We start from the raw sequence: 15626 nt of genomic DNA on the forward strand, positions 1-15626 counted from the left end.
GGCACCGCGGCCGCGGGCCGCTGCCGGTGACGTCACGCCGCACCCCGTGACGCCTGCGCTCAGCGCGGAGCGGAGCCGGCCTCGCTGGACAGGGAAACGCGCTCCGTGAGGGCAGCGAGCCCGCGGCCGGGAGGTACCGGAGCGCACGTGGAACACGTTCTCCCGTCCTTCTCCTGTAGCCGTGGCGGGGCGGCAGGCGCAGCCCGCGCCTGGCTCGTGGCGGGGAGGGACACGGAGGGACGCAGGGACGGCGCGGAGCGGCCGCGCTGCCACCGTGGCACCGGCGGCGCGCGGGCTGCGCGTCCCGGCGTCCCCCGCGGGCCCGGCGGCGGCGGCGCTTCCCGCTGTCCGTGCCGAGGGCTCCACCTGCAGCCGGGCCGCGAGCGGGAGCCGAGCTCGGCCGCGCTGCCGGCACGGACGGGGGACGGAAGGAGGGAGGGCTGCGGGAATGCCGCTCGCCGTTGCTTCAAGGTGCCCTACTTGGGCTGGCAGCCGAGTGCCGTGGGGTGGTGTCATTGGAGCCCCGGGGTCACGCGTTGCGTGCTTGGTTCGGAAAGGTCGTATAGGTGCTTGCGAGTGCCTGTTGCTCCAAAGACACCCGGTTTTCCCTTCGGTTATCTATCCAGGGAACAGCAGGTCATTACTCCTGCTGCAGCTTTTTTCTCCCAAGTCCCAACTGCAAGGAGCCTGTATGGCGTTTCTGTGTTAAAGCACAAACTGTACATTACTGCGTTGCAGGCGGGCCCTGTGCCCCACCTGTGAATGCCTGGTTGATGCACAAGGGGCTTTCTCTGTTCCAAGAACTTGCCAGGAAAAGCAGACGTGTGGGTTGGTTTCAGGCACTTGTGAATACTTTGTTAGGGAAAAGGACAGAACGTCTGCTTGTTCAGACTCTGTCACAGAGGACCAAAACCATCATGCCGTTGCATGAGTTGGTGGTGGCCTGGTATGCTTAGTACTGTGTGCTGTTCTGGTTATCACTCATCCAGAAGGGTTTAATGGACCTCAGTGAGGCCAAGGGTAAGGTCTAAGGATTCAGACACTCTTTAGTGAGGTACTGAATAGCTTCCATATGTGTAGGAGTAACTGAATAGACCTGAAAGAGGATTCAGGTGGAGAGTGAAACAGTAAGGGGAAGTTATGAGGAGAAATGCATAAAATTATCTAATCAGAAAGCAAATTAAGAACAAAAGGAAGTACTTTCCCACAAATAATGAAACTCATTGCTTCAGGATGTTATGAAGACAATATAATTGGGTTCAAAAAGGATTTATTCAAATGTATGGAAAAAAGATTCATTATTATTGCTTGGATTCTGCTTCCATCTCCTCAGGAAATCCCAAAACAGCTGATTGGTTTCCAGAGCTTGCAGAATAAAAGATCATTCTACAGAAGTACTTTCTTTGTGTGCACCATTCTAAACATCAAAGCTAGCTACTTCACGATCATTTTGTATTTCAAAAAGCTTTTTTTGCTTCCTTCAAAAGCAGAAACAAAAAACCCCAGGCTAGTGGTAAAACATAGTCTGACAGTATTAAACCAGTGTAAATACAATAGTTTCGAATTGTACTCAGTAACATTTGCACTGGTGGTGTCCAAGACAGATACTTTGGATGGAGTGAGACCTTGAGGCTAAATGACTTCAGCACAAGAATAGTGATTGCAAGAATAATATAATTACAACCGGTACATCGGCTTTGAATAAGCAGCTGAACGATACATTGTGGCCTTTAGGTACATAAATCACATAATTTATCCCTTGAATAGGAGTTACCATAACTCTGGTATTGGAATGCTAGGTAACATGTGTGATTTTTGTTTTTACTAGTTCAGAAGTATTTAAGAATTAACTTTCATTTGTGGAAGCTGTGCCTAATTTAGTTCAATTGTTTATTTTTTTTGATGAATAAAAAAGCAACAAATCACTAATTCTATAACCCGCTATTACAAACTGCTACAAATGGGTAAAGGCTGTGATGTTGCCAAGAATAGCAGCTATTGTCTTGCTGTATTGCACATGAAGTTTGTGGTTTATTTGCAATTTGTGAATTATTTTGAAGATGGGCAAGGTCTGTGCCATTTTTGGAGGATCCCGTGGAATAGGCAAAGCTGTGGCAGAGCTCCTGGCACAGAAGGGCTGCCGCCTGGCCATCATTGCTAGAAATCTGGATGTGGCCCAGACCACTGCACGGAATCTTGGTGGTATGTATGCTGCTGTGCAGTTATCTCCTCACTGTCCCGTGCTTAGGTGACTTGTAAAAATAGCTAGTCATTAAAAACCCCTTATTGTTTAACTAGATGAAAAGGAAAATAAAGAGTGAGAAATAAAAAAAAAAAAAAAGCTGTATTGGTACAATTTTGTTTTCACAATAGTCGTTGAGAAAGCAGGTTACCTATTTAATCTGCATTATAGGAATTTTAAGATGAATGGAATTGTTCCGGTTCACAACAGGAAGGTGGTGTGAATTGAGTCATCCTCAGCTCCTGAACAAGCTAGAACTGAGACCAGTCTGCTCATGCTGAACTTCTGATTTCAAAAGGCAAAAAATACAAAACAAGGAATTTTCACATTATTAATTAATACAATACTTGAAAATTGTCTGTATTTAATTATTTGGGCATTAAATAGGTTCCTTAAATTGTAACAAGTTCAACATCTGTTTTACAACTGAGTTGATAAATTCAGAAGAAGGTTTATGAATTATATACAGCTTTTACTGTTTATTTTGATGTTATATATATTTCAATACAGCAGGACATCTGGCACTTAGCTGTGACGTGTCCAGTGAACAAGAAGTCCAAAAGACTTTTGAGGAGATGCAGAGGAATTTGGGTCCTATTAACTACTTGGTTAATGCAGCTGGGATCAACAGGTTGGTTGCTCCTTACAAGACTATAGGTACTTAATGCTATACGAAGGCAGCTCTCTGTAAGGTGCTCTCAACCTTTGCATTTCGTAAGATAGTTGCTAATGAGCACATCTGCCAACAATATTAAGTGCTTGCCAGTATTTTGTTCCTGATGGCAGTAAAATGCTAACAGATGATACAGCTTTCACTGTAGTTTCTGCATTCTGAGTTCCCCCTCTACTCTTTCTTCCATTTTTTCCCCCCAAATGGTCCAGAACAGTGCTTGATACCTCTCTGCAAAAGAGGCTCTATGGCCAGAAGCATGGGTAACTTGTTTCTTGCTGTGTTGCATTTTGAATGCTCAAATGTATAGAACCACATACACCCCCATTAATATTCTATCAACAGTCATTTTTTAAGAGTACATGTGATCAGTGGGGTTGTTTAGCGAGTTCCTTGGGGGTTTTTTGGTTTGTTTGTCAGGGATGGTTTGTTACTGAGAACCAAGACTGAAGATATGATAGCCCAGATTCACACCAACCTTTTGGGAACGATGTTGACTTGCAAAGCTGCTGTAAAGGCCATGATTCAACAACAGGGAGGTGCTATTGTCAATATAGGTAAGTTACTTGTGTAAGCCAGTAGAATTTTGTGTACTAATCTTCCAGAAATGTTTAGCAGGTGTAACATACTACATTACTTGTTGCAACTGACTTGTTTTCCTTTTCCTTGTATTTAGGCATTCTATATTTAGCATTTCTTGATGAATGCTTATTCTTTTGTGTAATTTCAGCAACTTCTAAATAGAAAACCAGCTTTTTTTCAGTAATAAACACCTCAGAGTTTATATTTTATTGAAAAAAGAATTTTGCTATTTGTACTAGTTTGAAAACAAACCAGTGGGAGATTGCAAGTCAGAATTATAATTTAATAAGAAAATTAAAATAAATGCAACAGTACAAGAACACTGACAGAGTCAGGATACAGCCTGACACCCTGTTAGTCAGGGTGGTGGTAGCAGTCCAGATGAAGTGGTCCTGTTGAAGCAGTGATCCTGTAGAAGGGTCTGCTCTTCACCTGAGGGTGCAGTGGTAGCTCTTGTCCTCTGGGAATCCGCTAGGTAGGGCTGACTGAGGTGCTCCAAACCCCAGATTATATCCGGGTAGGAATGCTTGGTTCCTCCCCCTGGGTGGAGCATCTCACAATGGGATGATGTAATTCTATGAGTCATGCAGTGAGGCTTGATAGCCCATTAAACAGAAGACATCCCTCTGGAGAGAGTTATCAGGGATGTGTCATGGAAGAGATAAAGAACATTGCCCCACCTGGTTTTAACAGCTGGTGATAGAATAGATATTTTTGCTTACATCTTACATTGTAACCTAAGATACTATTCTTAACCAATTCTTCCAAAATCTAGATCTACCAGCTGCTGGCTATTAACTAAGAATTGATAGGTACAGTCAGTTTCTTTCTTCTTTTATTTGATCAGGGGGAGGATACTTTCTCTTAGAAAGTCTTCATTTTACTCTCATGGTGCCTGTTGGTCAACATAGGTACATGGATTGTACAAAAATCACAGATACTTGGGGTTTTGCTTATCTTAGCAGGATAAAGTGCATAAAGTAATACATATTTTACTCATTTTCTTGGGATCTCATTTCTGATTCCAAGTTTAAAACTAAAATGATAAAGCTAGTACAAGGTTTCAAGTTACCCATTTAATCTTCTCTTTGATGCTTCTTTATTTTAGGGAGTATTGTAGGACTTAAAGGCAACTCTGGTCAAAGTGTGTATAGTGCTACCAAAGCAGGATTAGTTGGATTTTCACGCTCTCTTGCTAAAGAAGTAGCAAAAAAGCAAATTCGAGTCAACGTTGTTGCTCCAGGTCAGTTTTTGAGGAATTCCTGTGTGCTTGACTGTTGCAATTCACTAAGACTGTGGATATTTCTTGTACTCTGAAAGTAACTTAAGGCAAATTGTTATTATTTTCTTCAGCTGTGTAAGTAAATGTTTTTAGTATCTTTTGTTTGTTTGTATGTTTAAAGTATAATACATTCTTTTAGAAAACTCTCAGTCTTTTTAAGGGAACACTGAGAAATTTGGAAGAGTAAGCCTACCTGTTTCTATAGAGGTTATTATTACATAATAAATGTCTTTCTTTTTTCCTTTGTTTCTTCTTCAAAACTTGCTGTCCTTGCAGATGGAAAGATTAGAACTAATTATAGACAGAGAGCTATCCTTGTCTCCAGCTAGAGAATGCTTATTTGTTATTAGAGAAACATGACAGACCATGAGAAGCTGTCATAAAAGCAGCCCTGTCTCCCTGTAATAAAAGGAGGGAGTCCTAAAAGTTATTTCTGTGAGTAAAGGCTGTGATTTCATAAGATGATCTAGTTCAAGCAAACCACCACCCTTAAGGAAAAATCCTTTCTATATAGTTTTTCCACTCATAACTGTGTACACTGCTGCTTACCTTCTGCTACCTCTGATGCCTTTCAGAATTCTGCATGAACCTGTTCAGCTTGTGAACTAGGCAGGAAAAATACTTTTATTCTTTAGTGAGTTGAGCAGCTCTTCCACAGCCATCATAAAGGGGCAGTTTTACAGTAGAAAGCAAAAGGGAGACTTTCCCTTCTTGATGGCAGCTAGAAAGCAGGTAAGATCAGCTCTTTATGAAGCTGCACCTTGTGTGTAGAGTTGTGCAGCAGTGGGAAAGCCAAATCTCAGATAATGGAAAATTGTAAAAAATGTCCTTCAAAAATGTCAAGAAATATTCTTCAAGTGAGTGCTCTAATAGAAGTTATTCAAGCGCTGTCATAAGTTCTAAAATATAACTCAAAATCACTTTCAAGGCTGAGAGGGTTTCTTGCCAGACATTTTGTGCTTGTATTTTAATTGAGAACACTTTGGTGAAATGAGTATATTTTGTCTTTCAGAAAAGTGATACTAAATATGGGTTTGGGACTGAATTTTAATTACCCTTTCTTGCTTGGTTGTTTGGTGTTTGGTTTTTTTTTTTCTTTCATGGACTTCTGTAGATCTCTGCATTTTCATTATTGCATCACTGTTTCCAAAATTGAAAGGTATTTTATTGGTTAGATAAAAAAGTGTTCTTGGCCATCAAATGATGTGGGCTGCTTTGGAGACTTTGAAGAATGGTAGCTGGTGCTGAATCCTGGTAATAGATTTCACTTTGTAGGATTCAGTGGGAAATCCACTAGATAAATTTAGTTGAAGGTTAGGTAACTCTTCATATATCTCTCTGCTCTTAGGCTTTATTCACACAGAGATGACAGCTCATTTGGAAGAAGATCAGTTGAAGAAAGCAATTCTCCTTGGAAGATTTGGAGAGCCTCATGAAGTTGCACAAGCTGTTGTCTTTCTTCTAGAATCTCCATATGTTACAGGGAGTGTTCTGGTTGTAGATGGAGGCTTGCAGCTTATGACCTAAGTACTACCTTGAATAAATGACTGCTTTAATGTCATGTTGGTAACATAGAAATATATACTAAATGAAGGGAGAGGGTTGGAAAATGTTTAAAGACTGATGTACATAATTGACTTAGTCTTATTTGGTCAGAGGAGAAATTCAGCAGCAGTGAAGTGCAATGTGTATGTTTAGCTGCCTGAAAGAGTCTGTTTGGTATTACAAAGTCTGTGCATGAAACAATTTGAAAAAGATCTGGTTTTGATATGGTGATAGCTTTAATAATGTGCTGATACGTTTTTAAAGCACTGTATTTTTATAAAGTCTTGTTTTCTAATTTGGGGTAGAGTGAGATTTTATTTGAATTATCATGTTACACCAAGGTTAATAAAGTGCAGAGACATGTTTAATGGGTGGCAGGTATGATTGCATCAAGTTTTTCAAGTACGGCAGAGATTGTGAACTGCATAGTTTTGCATTCTTATCAGTTATTCCCTACAAAGTAGCAAGGAGTTTCCTTTGAGCTTTGTTTGTTTGTACCTAACACTACAAAGCTAGGAACTTCTAGATCTTCAGCTTACCTGAATTGCCTTTAGGAGATTTAATTATATGCAATGTGTTTTTATAAAGACAAACCCTACTCAGTTCCATTCCTGAATGAATGTACAGCACTCAATCCAGTGGCACTTGTGTGTGGCCATGAAGGACTGTTACAGCACTGGAGCTGCTAATCCTGTCATGTTCTCAGCTTGAGCTGCACATGCACTGCTGAACACTACAGCTGCAGACCTTGCTGCATAAGAGACTTATCAAGGACTCAGTAGATGTTTAGAACATGTATCACTTGCAGAGCACGAAGTCAAGGTGTTTTGCCCTGTATCATCATGAACACTCAGTTCAGCTGTTAATTTGATGCTCCCTCATATGTATGTACAGTCAATAAAATAGCCATTTATTTTATTCAAAGCAACGTTTGAAGCAGAGTAATTATTCTGCTGTAAATGATTCTGAGTGTTCCCGTCTTGCTGAAAACTTACCAAATGTTTGACCTCAGGCTTTTCTATTGAGCTCAAGTAATTTTTGATAATTGATGCTTTTATTATCTCTGAAGAAAAATATGAATGTGGTTCAGGACCTTCACTTCTTAGCTCTGGTGTTCATTGCATCATGATCCAGATGTTGATTCAGCTTTTGAATTACTTCCCATCTTGGCACACAGCACAGTACAGAAAGAAGAGATCTCTGTGATGATAACTGAGTCTTTAAAGTCGGAGATTTTCTTCATTTGTGCAGCTGAGATGTTTTGTCTTTGTGCCAGAAGACAGTGCATGTTCAAGCTTCTTGCAGGTATGCATTGAGAAATAATACAAGGAATACTTGTATGATCAGGAGATTTTACAGTTGGTTGTGCTACTCACTTTGGAATATAAAATACCACTGAAAGTAATCCTTCCAGGATTCCTTATTTTCCTGTTACTGCTGTTATGTGTCATATGGGTCTTTGCACCAAAAATATAATTGCTAATTATGTTTTTCCTTGATAGAAGGAATTGGCCAGAGATTACATGAATTTTTTCCAAGGGCACTGAAGGTGAGGAAGGACAGCTGGTACATTCTTACTAGTCGAATAGGAATATGTCAGTGACTTGGCTGCTGCCCATACCTATGGTTTGTATTTTACAAACAAAGCCTGTGTGACATACCTTGACCAAAAGCCAAACCTAAGAAACATGAAATAATTCCCTTGTAGTGAGTTCTGACCCTAATTTTTTTTTTTTTTTTTTTTGTTAAGGGAGTTGTTAAATAAATTATTACAATGGAATTTTTAGTTTACATTTGCAATTAAAAGCTGAAATAATGCTGTCAGAAGAATCTCAGTATGTACTGAAACTTTTTAAAGAAATTACTGTGGCATGCTATGTTTCTATTATTGCTGTTGCCACAAGACCAGACTGAAGTGTTGGTAGCTTTAAACCATACTTTTAAAAAGCTTTTTTCCCCCTTTTCTCCAGACTGGTAAATTAGAACTGAAAACTGGTTAACATAATCCTGGTTCTGTCTAGCCTGGTGTGATGTCTCGGGCAGGGGAAGAGGGGAATGTCCAGGGCGGGTGACAGAGCAGGTGTGTGTCTCCTTAGAAGACTCTGGTACCTCCCGCAGTTTGTGACTGGGATTTTTGAACCCACCAATGGGTAGCTCTGGTTGAGGCCTGCAGGCATTAAAAACAGCCCTCTGGTGCTCTCTCTGTTTTGCTTTTGATTTTGTAGACCTCTGTCTTATCCTGCCTGCCTTCATTGTTTCTGTTTCATACTGAAGAAACGTATTTCTTTTAATTGTTTGTTGCTAGAGAGCTCTTTTATATCTTGTATTGTCTGTGTTAAACTTTGCTTTACTTTTCCAGTTTCTCAAGGACAGAGAAACAGATAGAACTTCTTGCAGAATTCACTGTGGATCTATTTTTAAAAAATTAAATTGTTTTATGTTTTGCTTTATGTTGTTTCCAAAAATGATAAAAGTGTTTTGCTTTTTCCTAACCTTTGCAGTTATATTTTCAGACCAATAACTCAGTCCCTAATAATTAATGGTCAACTTGGAGTCCGTTTCTATATATCTATGTAAAGGTCTGAATATTTGTATTTTTTTCAGCATAAATTGTTCTCAAATATCTACAATGAGATTAGTTTGCTGGTTTTAACACCTGTTTCCTCAGTGAAATGGTTCTGCAGTTTTCTAATTCCTTAATCCGTTTGTTACTTTGAGTAACTTAGTGTTCCTGGAGTGCACTGTGGTGTTCAGAAACTGCTGTCTCAGAACCCTTAGAAATAGGGATTGTACTTTGCCTGTCCCAACAGAGGTGCCTGGGGTGTTCTGTTGGCACTGCACATCCTTAGGAAACAACAGCTGCTGATTCATACCCTTTGTCTTCTATCTTTAAACGGTGTACTGATATGACAACTTCTTTTGGCAGCACAGCATCTTTAATAGTTTTTGGCAAGGGAATGTGTCAGATGCCTTTTAGAATTTCAAACATGCACCATTATTAGATCTCTGTACTCTCATCTCTTTTAAGTTCCTATTTAGAAGAACTCTAAAATGTTTATCAAACATGACTTTTCCTTTGCAAAAGCAGCTCTGTATGTTTAACCTGTTGTTTTCTTGGCTTTAGAACAATTTCTGGCAGTTTGCTATGTACAGAAAAATAGAATTGGTCTTTAGTTCCCTGGACCCCTCTGGAATCCCTTCTTAAAAAACAAGTGGTCCTTCCACCCACTAAAATCACAAAAACTTGCTGTCACTTTTGCCAGCTTCCAGTCGCTTGATAACAAGGCAGGTTTCACTCAGAAGTTTCACACTGCAGTTACTTGGTATCTTTTAGAATTGGGGAGTGATAGCCCCCCATCTTCTCCCATTTGTCACTCTTTCCTCTGTAACCTCTCCTGATGTTTTGCTCTGAGGAGTAAAAGCTTCAAGTGGCCTGTAAAGGTTTTCAAGTTCCTGCATGGTATCAAAAACTGATTGTAGGGTTTTGTTCAGTCTGGGGATTTTTTTTCCTCAGTGGTCTTTCCTTCCCTGATCACTTTGCTTTTTACTTTGACCATCTGCTTCCCTTCTTTGGGCACAGTTCCTGTTCCTGAGGTGCTGGTCAGTGTCAATGCACTTCTGCAGATTTTTCCTCTGCGCTCTGACCTGTCTGTAAATGTTACATTCAGTGACTGATTCCATTTGACTCCTAAAGCTAGACTGCTGGTTTTACAAAGGTTGATGTTTAAATGCTAGGAGCTTCCACCTGCCCACAAAAATAAGTTTAATTTGAGGTGTGTATTTAAAGTTGTTGTACTGAAGTTCAGTACATTCAATCTTAATGTTGTCATTGGGCACTGAATCTTAATTTTGACTTGTCTTTTTGGCTTCACTTCAATATTTTCTTATTGTATGTTGCTTCTTTTTTATGGAAGTCTGTGGTAGTGGACTGCTGTCTTTATTAATGAACTTGGTCAATAGACTTGCAGAAATAAAAGTCACCATTAAAAAAACCCCAGTATTTGAAAACAGCGTTTTGGCTCAGGCCTTGTATGGCCCTGGGGACCACAGCCAGAGTTGGGTGGCCTTGATCAGCTGCATGAAAAAGAATATATTAAAAAAGTGATCTTGGCCTCTTCAGTGGGATATTTATCCAACATACTCATAACTGCTGTCTGTCATCACAGTTACATTGCTGGCCTTACACACCTCAGATGTCATAGCTGTGGCTACCATTGTAATGGTGTTGGTACTGATATTGTCTAATAACAGAGTTTACCTTGCTAGTTTTGGAAATTCAATCCCTATTTGATTGGATTATTTAATGTGTTGATATTTAGTTTTATGACTCTCCTATATATTTTGTATCAATATCTTACTTTTTTAATCTTCCTTCCATCATATTTCTGGTATGTCTGTTTTGTCACTGTCCTTGATTAAAAGCAGACATTCAGGCTTTATATCTTGTGCTGCTGGCATTTATGCCAAGCTGTATATAAATGTTTGGGGGGTTTTTGCATATGGGTGTTTGCGAGTCAGACTGTGCACTTGACTGACTTACAGTGACTTCTCAATTGAATTCTGAAAACTTCAGTCCACTATCTTATCAGACATACATAGTTTCTGTGATTCCATTCCTAATGGAAGTGAGAGACTGTGCTCTTACCCATCTGATGTTTCTTCACCTGCTATGTTGCTTAAAACTCTCTTATAATCTCTTAAGTACCAACATCTTTTTGCTTTTTTTTTCTCTTTAACAGAGTATTTTATGGATTCCCACTACTCCATGTTTCTGCAGTTTCTAAAGAATCTGTAGTCCTCTTCCTAGAATTGTTTTTTCAGACATGCATTGAAGCTTCACCTCATCCACCTGGTTGTGGGAGCATTTCAAGAAGGCTGCAGTGCAAGTCTGGTCTTTAATTTACTCTGTTTTATTCCAGATCTTTTCTCCTACCCCACCCCATGTCACTGGTTTCTACATGGCTTTTCAGTACTACCACAGAATTTCTAAAGAGACCATCAAGGCCATGTTTTGAGGGTGACTGCTTTTGCAGCTGTCATTTAATTCAGCATGCAGTCCTCTTACACAGCAACCCCCTTTCTGACTCACCCATAATTATTGCTTTGAGTTTTTACTCAGCGGGGTTCCTGCTTCAGAGAGGATATCCTTGCTAAAAGAAGGTTGTGTACTGCAGTATTTACTCATTTCTGTGACCTGCCTTGTCATTGCCAAGTTAGGAAACCTAAAATTGTTCTTCTGTTGGCTTTGAGTTGGATTCAGTTCAAAGTTCATAGGTAGTGAGATTTGCATGTTCTGGGGTTTAGTTGAAGCATATTGCAGACCTAGAAAGTTAATTGTTTTGTATGTCTTCTCTGCATTTTTCTAATGTTTGGGAAAATGATGGATTACTCTTGTTCATCTTTTGTCCTGGGGAGGTCATTGGAGCCTTACTTCTGCTTGTCTCTAAAGAAATATGTTTGTAGCTTAGGACTTGCTGTAGTGACCTCACTGTCTAACACAAACAGTCTCCTCTTGCTCTTCAGGCATCTGTTGCAGTTGATGGGCTGTACAGGGCTCTGAGCAACCTCGTCTAGTGGGAGGTGTCCCTGCCCACGGCAGGGGGCTGGGAACTAGATAATCTTTAGGGTTCCTTCCAACCCAAACCATCTGTGATTCTGTGATTACTGTCAGTAAAAGTTTGTAGTAAGACACATAAACTATTCATGAGGTGGTTTTGGTTTGGGATTTTTAAAAAATATTGCAGCTGTAAGGAGGAGCTCTGGTGGAGAACAGTTTTTGCAGACTAAGGTAATGGAAGTATATAATTTGGCTGAGTTGGTGCATGCTGAGTGAGTTAGGGTTGTATCCCGTGAAAAGATTTCATTGTGGCCTCCTGAGGGCACTCTATCCTAAGGCATTATTGTGTTAGTAATGTCTCGGTGAGTAAAGCTGTATTGTTTTAGGGAAGTGGAGTTGCCTGTGTAGATGCAAAGCTGATGGCTGGCATCCCTGTTACTTGTTTTGTAAAACCCAGTTCCATATATCCTGAGCTGCTGGAGGTTGTAAGGCATGACTTTTAAAGATGGAATGGATTTCAAACTGAGATCAGTAAAATTTGGATAGAAACTGGATATCTAAATCCCAGCTTGCAAAATCTCTTTGTTACATTATTAACTACAGTTAAAACATACATTGTAATGATTATTTATTGCTGTAGGACAAATTTTCCTACTTTGATGCGTTGCACAGTGTGAGAGAGAGGTTGTCTTGCATGACACTGAAAGATATATTGTCCATTGCAGTTATGTGACTTTTTTTCTGGAGGCAACAGTGTAGTTGATTTAAGTAAAGCAAAATGAACTCTTCAAGGTCAGGTGCACCCACTTGATTCAGTTAATCAATATTTGAAAAGACTGGTCAAGTGTAGTTGTGGAGAGAAGTCATTGGGTGTGCTTAGTGCCTGAAGAAGTAAGAACTCTAAGTCCCAAGTCATATTTGATTTTCACACACACATTGTGTTCAATTTCAGATCATACGCTAAAGGCTCCTTTTTGCTGTAGATATGTCTCAGTAAAAAATGCTGCCTGTACCTTGCCAGACATCTTTGGGTCAGCATGACTATAATCACAACTGTTCTGGTATTTTTATGGTTTTATTTTTTATGTTAACAGCTCCTCTCTGTTAAAGTCTGGGATATTTTTTGTTCATTGTATATAACAAAATTGCCAGTTTGAGTTTGTCGGCACCAAATGCAGTGAGACATCATCCAAGTAGAAGCCACCAAAGCTTAACTTGGTATCATTACACACACATTAGGGCAGTGGGAGCATGGGGGGCAGATGTCACAGAGCAAATGGAGTTGTGTGGATGTTCCTCAACATTTCCCAGGCTGCTGGTACTGAAGTGCCCCTTGCATGTGTAGCATGCTGATGGGTTTGAAATCGCTGCATGATTTAAAAGAAATTGTTTAAGAATAACTGCAAACCGATTATATGGTATTGCTGAAGCTTGTTAGTGAAGCAGTTTGATGTTTTGGGAATTCTAACTTGCAGATCTCCCAGCTCGGTATTTCTAATGCTGAATGCACTAAACTATATGTTCCAGGTCTGTGCTGGAGGCTGTACTCTCGACACCTGTATGCCCATGACCTGTTAAAAGCTCTCAGTTGCAGTGTTTTAATTCTCCTCTCAGTATGACCTTTTATGCCGCTTTTTCAGATAGTTGGTAAATTTCTACTGAAAACTTCCTGCAACTTCAGAGAAAAGAAGGAATACAGTAATTTCTCGTGGTTTTTTTAGATGTCATTTAGTGTGCATGTATGATTTTTGATGGTGAGATGTCCCTGCCAGCAGCAGACTGGAACTGCATCCATTCTCTGCAGGCTCTTGTAACTCTGTTGTTGGAAGGCATATACAGAATGGAGAGTAATTTTATAGCTCACCATAATTTTCAGGACACCAACATGGAGATGTCCTTAATTTGCAATAGATTACAGGTGTGTTGCCTGGTGTATAGAAAGTCTTCTCGTATTTCCAGCACCTTTCTAGTAGCTCAGATAGGTCCTGTGTTTGGCAATCTGGGTTTTGTACTCTCAGTTCTCTAGAAGTACTCTGTGATGTCTGGGCCAAGAGTTGTCCAAAAAAGCGTGACAATATGTTTCCCTGAAACGACGTTGTTAAATACATAGGGGAAAAGTCCTACCATAATCCATTCAGTGTGATGAGATTTGTAGAGCTCCTTCTTCAAGTGTTGTAATCATTCTGTGCAGTGGCCATGTACTGTTATTTTTTTCTGCTTTCTTGTTCTGCAGCTGTTCCTGGACGATTTATGCTACTACAGAACTAGAAAGTGATAGCAGTTACATACTTGGCCCAGGGTTACCTGTTGCACTGCAGTTGTTTTATAAAGCACAACATTTCTCCTTCTAGGTGGTGTTGAACTGAAGTTCATTTGTCTCCATCTGTATGGCTGCTGAAATCACCGCTGTACAGGTACTGCTGCTCATAGTCTGGCTTTTTTGCTCTAGACGTGACTGAGCATTATGTTCCAAACACATTTTTAGTAGAGATACAGTGCAGTATTAGATAATTTTATGCTTTAATCACTTCTGTTAAAGGATGAAAACTGGCTTAATTTTGAGTTGCAAGCTTTAAGACAAGTCAAAGAATACTGTGTGATGTCTGGAATACATTGTAAATTCCTTGGGGCAGGAATTGTGTTTCCATCTGCCTGATGTGTTTTACATGCTCATATTTCTGTTCAAACAGAAAATCTGTGCAGAGGGAAGGCCATTTCTTTTAGTCAGTTCAGGAGAATGAGATAAATGTCAGTAAATTCTACCCCTTGCATGTACATTTGAATTGTGAGGGAGTGAATTAGCCAACATGCATAATCAAAGCAGGCATTTCTAGTCCTGCATTAGTTTGTAGTGCATGGTGTGGGTTTGGCAGCTGGGTCATGCAGCCAGAGCATGCAGCTGATCCCCTCAGCATCATGGCATGTTGGATAATGTGAGCTCATGAAGTAATTACATATGAAATCTGTTTGGGCTACTTGCAGAGGTGAGGATGTAGCTGTCCAGATGTGGAGGATCAAGGCATTTCTTAGCATACACCCTAAGTGAACTAAAATAGACTTTGAAAGTGGTGATAAAGAAAGAAACAATGATTTATAAGCTGGGGTTTCAAGCTGGACTGGTTTTGACCCCCAACCACCAGTTGGCTGTGGTGGAAGAAAATTGTGTATGTTAACTAATTGTTGCTGTTGCCTCCAAGCTGCAGGATAAAGGCACTGTGTGCTAAGGTGCACCACCAGCTGGAAAAACCTTAATGCATGTGGAATTTTGCACCTCACTGCTGATACTCTTGACAGAGGTTTCTGTCGTCATCCTGCTCATCGTTGCATTGAGTCTTTGATTGCTATGAATATGCTTGGACTGATGAGCTTCCTAAATAATTTGAAGTCTTCCCATACCTAAACTGGAAGTCTTGTAAAAAGTCAAGGCTCCTTTTTTTAGTCTTAAAAAATGACAAAAATACACTGTCAGGTCATACAAACTATCTTTGGACTATGTGGAAGGAGATTAAACTTCTGAAAGTTACTTTGATGCTTCCAAGAATTTTTGTTTTTTGGCTTGAGAAGTTCATTTGCTTATGCCACGCTTCTATCTCTGACTTTGTAAGGCCAAACAGTCCCAGTAACTAAGTAACAGAACAGCTGAATGTTTTCATAAAAACAGTGTTGCTGCTTAGAGATGTGATTTACTACTTAAGTGTGTCTCTACATATATACAGAGGCAAAAAGTGATGATGACCTCATCTTCAAC

The 15626-nt window shown here is 40.1% G+C and overlaps 1 protein-coding gene across 2 annotated transcripts; it reads left to right on the forward strand.

The window, feature by feature from the left end:
* The first annotated feature begins 26 nt into the window (after positions 1-26).
* Positions 27-6689, forward strand: CBR4 (carbonyl reductase 4). 2 transcript variants are annotated; one of them, XM_048303966.1, is made up of 6 exons: positions 27-133; positions 2061-2202; positions 2753-2873; positions 3333-3469; positions 4603-4737; positions 6125-6689. In XM_048303966.1, exons 2-6 carry the CDS (start codon positions 2061-2063, stop codon positions 6301-6303), a joined length of 714 nt encoding a protein of 237 aa, XP_048159923.1. In that variant the 5' UTR covers positions 27-133; the 3' UTR covers positions 6304-6689. The 2 variants fall into 2 exon arrangements, with proteins under 2 accessions (XP_048159923.1, XP_048159924.1); XM_048303967.1 differs by lacking the exon at positions 27-133 and having other exon boundaries at positions 359-2202.
* The last annotated feature ends 8937 nt before the right edge of the window (positions 6690-15626 follow it).

Source organism: Corvus hawaiiensis, chromosome 5, assembly GCF_020740725.1.
Source record: "Corvus hawaiiensis isolate bCorHaw1 chromosome 5, bCorHaw1.pri.cur, whole genome shotgun sequence".
NCBI classification, from domain to species: Eukaryota; Metazoa; Chordata; class Aves; order Passeriformes; family Corvidae; genus Corvus; species Corvus hawaiiensis.

Coding starts and splice junctions, on each gene's coding strand:
- CBR4 (XM_048303966.1), top strand. CDS start 2,061: ATGGGCAAGGTCTGTGCCATTTTTGGAGGATCCCGTGGAATAGGCAAA. Junction 2,874..3,332: donor AATGCAGCTGGGATCAACAG/GTTGGTTGCTCC, acceptor TTTGTTTGTCAG/GGATGGTTTGTTACTGAGAA. Junction 3,470..4,602: donor AGGTGCTATTGTCAATATAG/GTAAGTTACTTG, acceptor TCTTTATTTTAG/GGAGTATTGTAGGACTTAAA.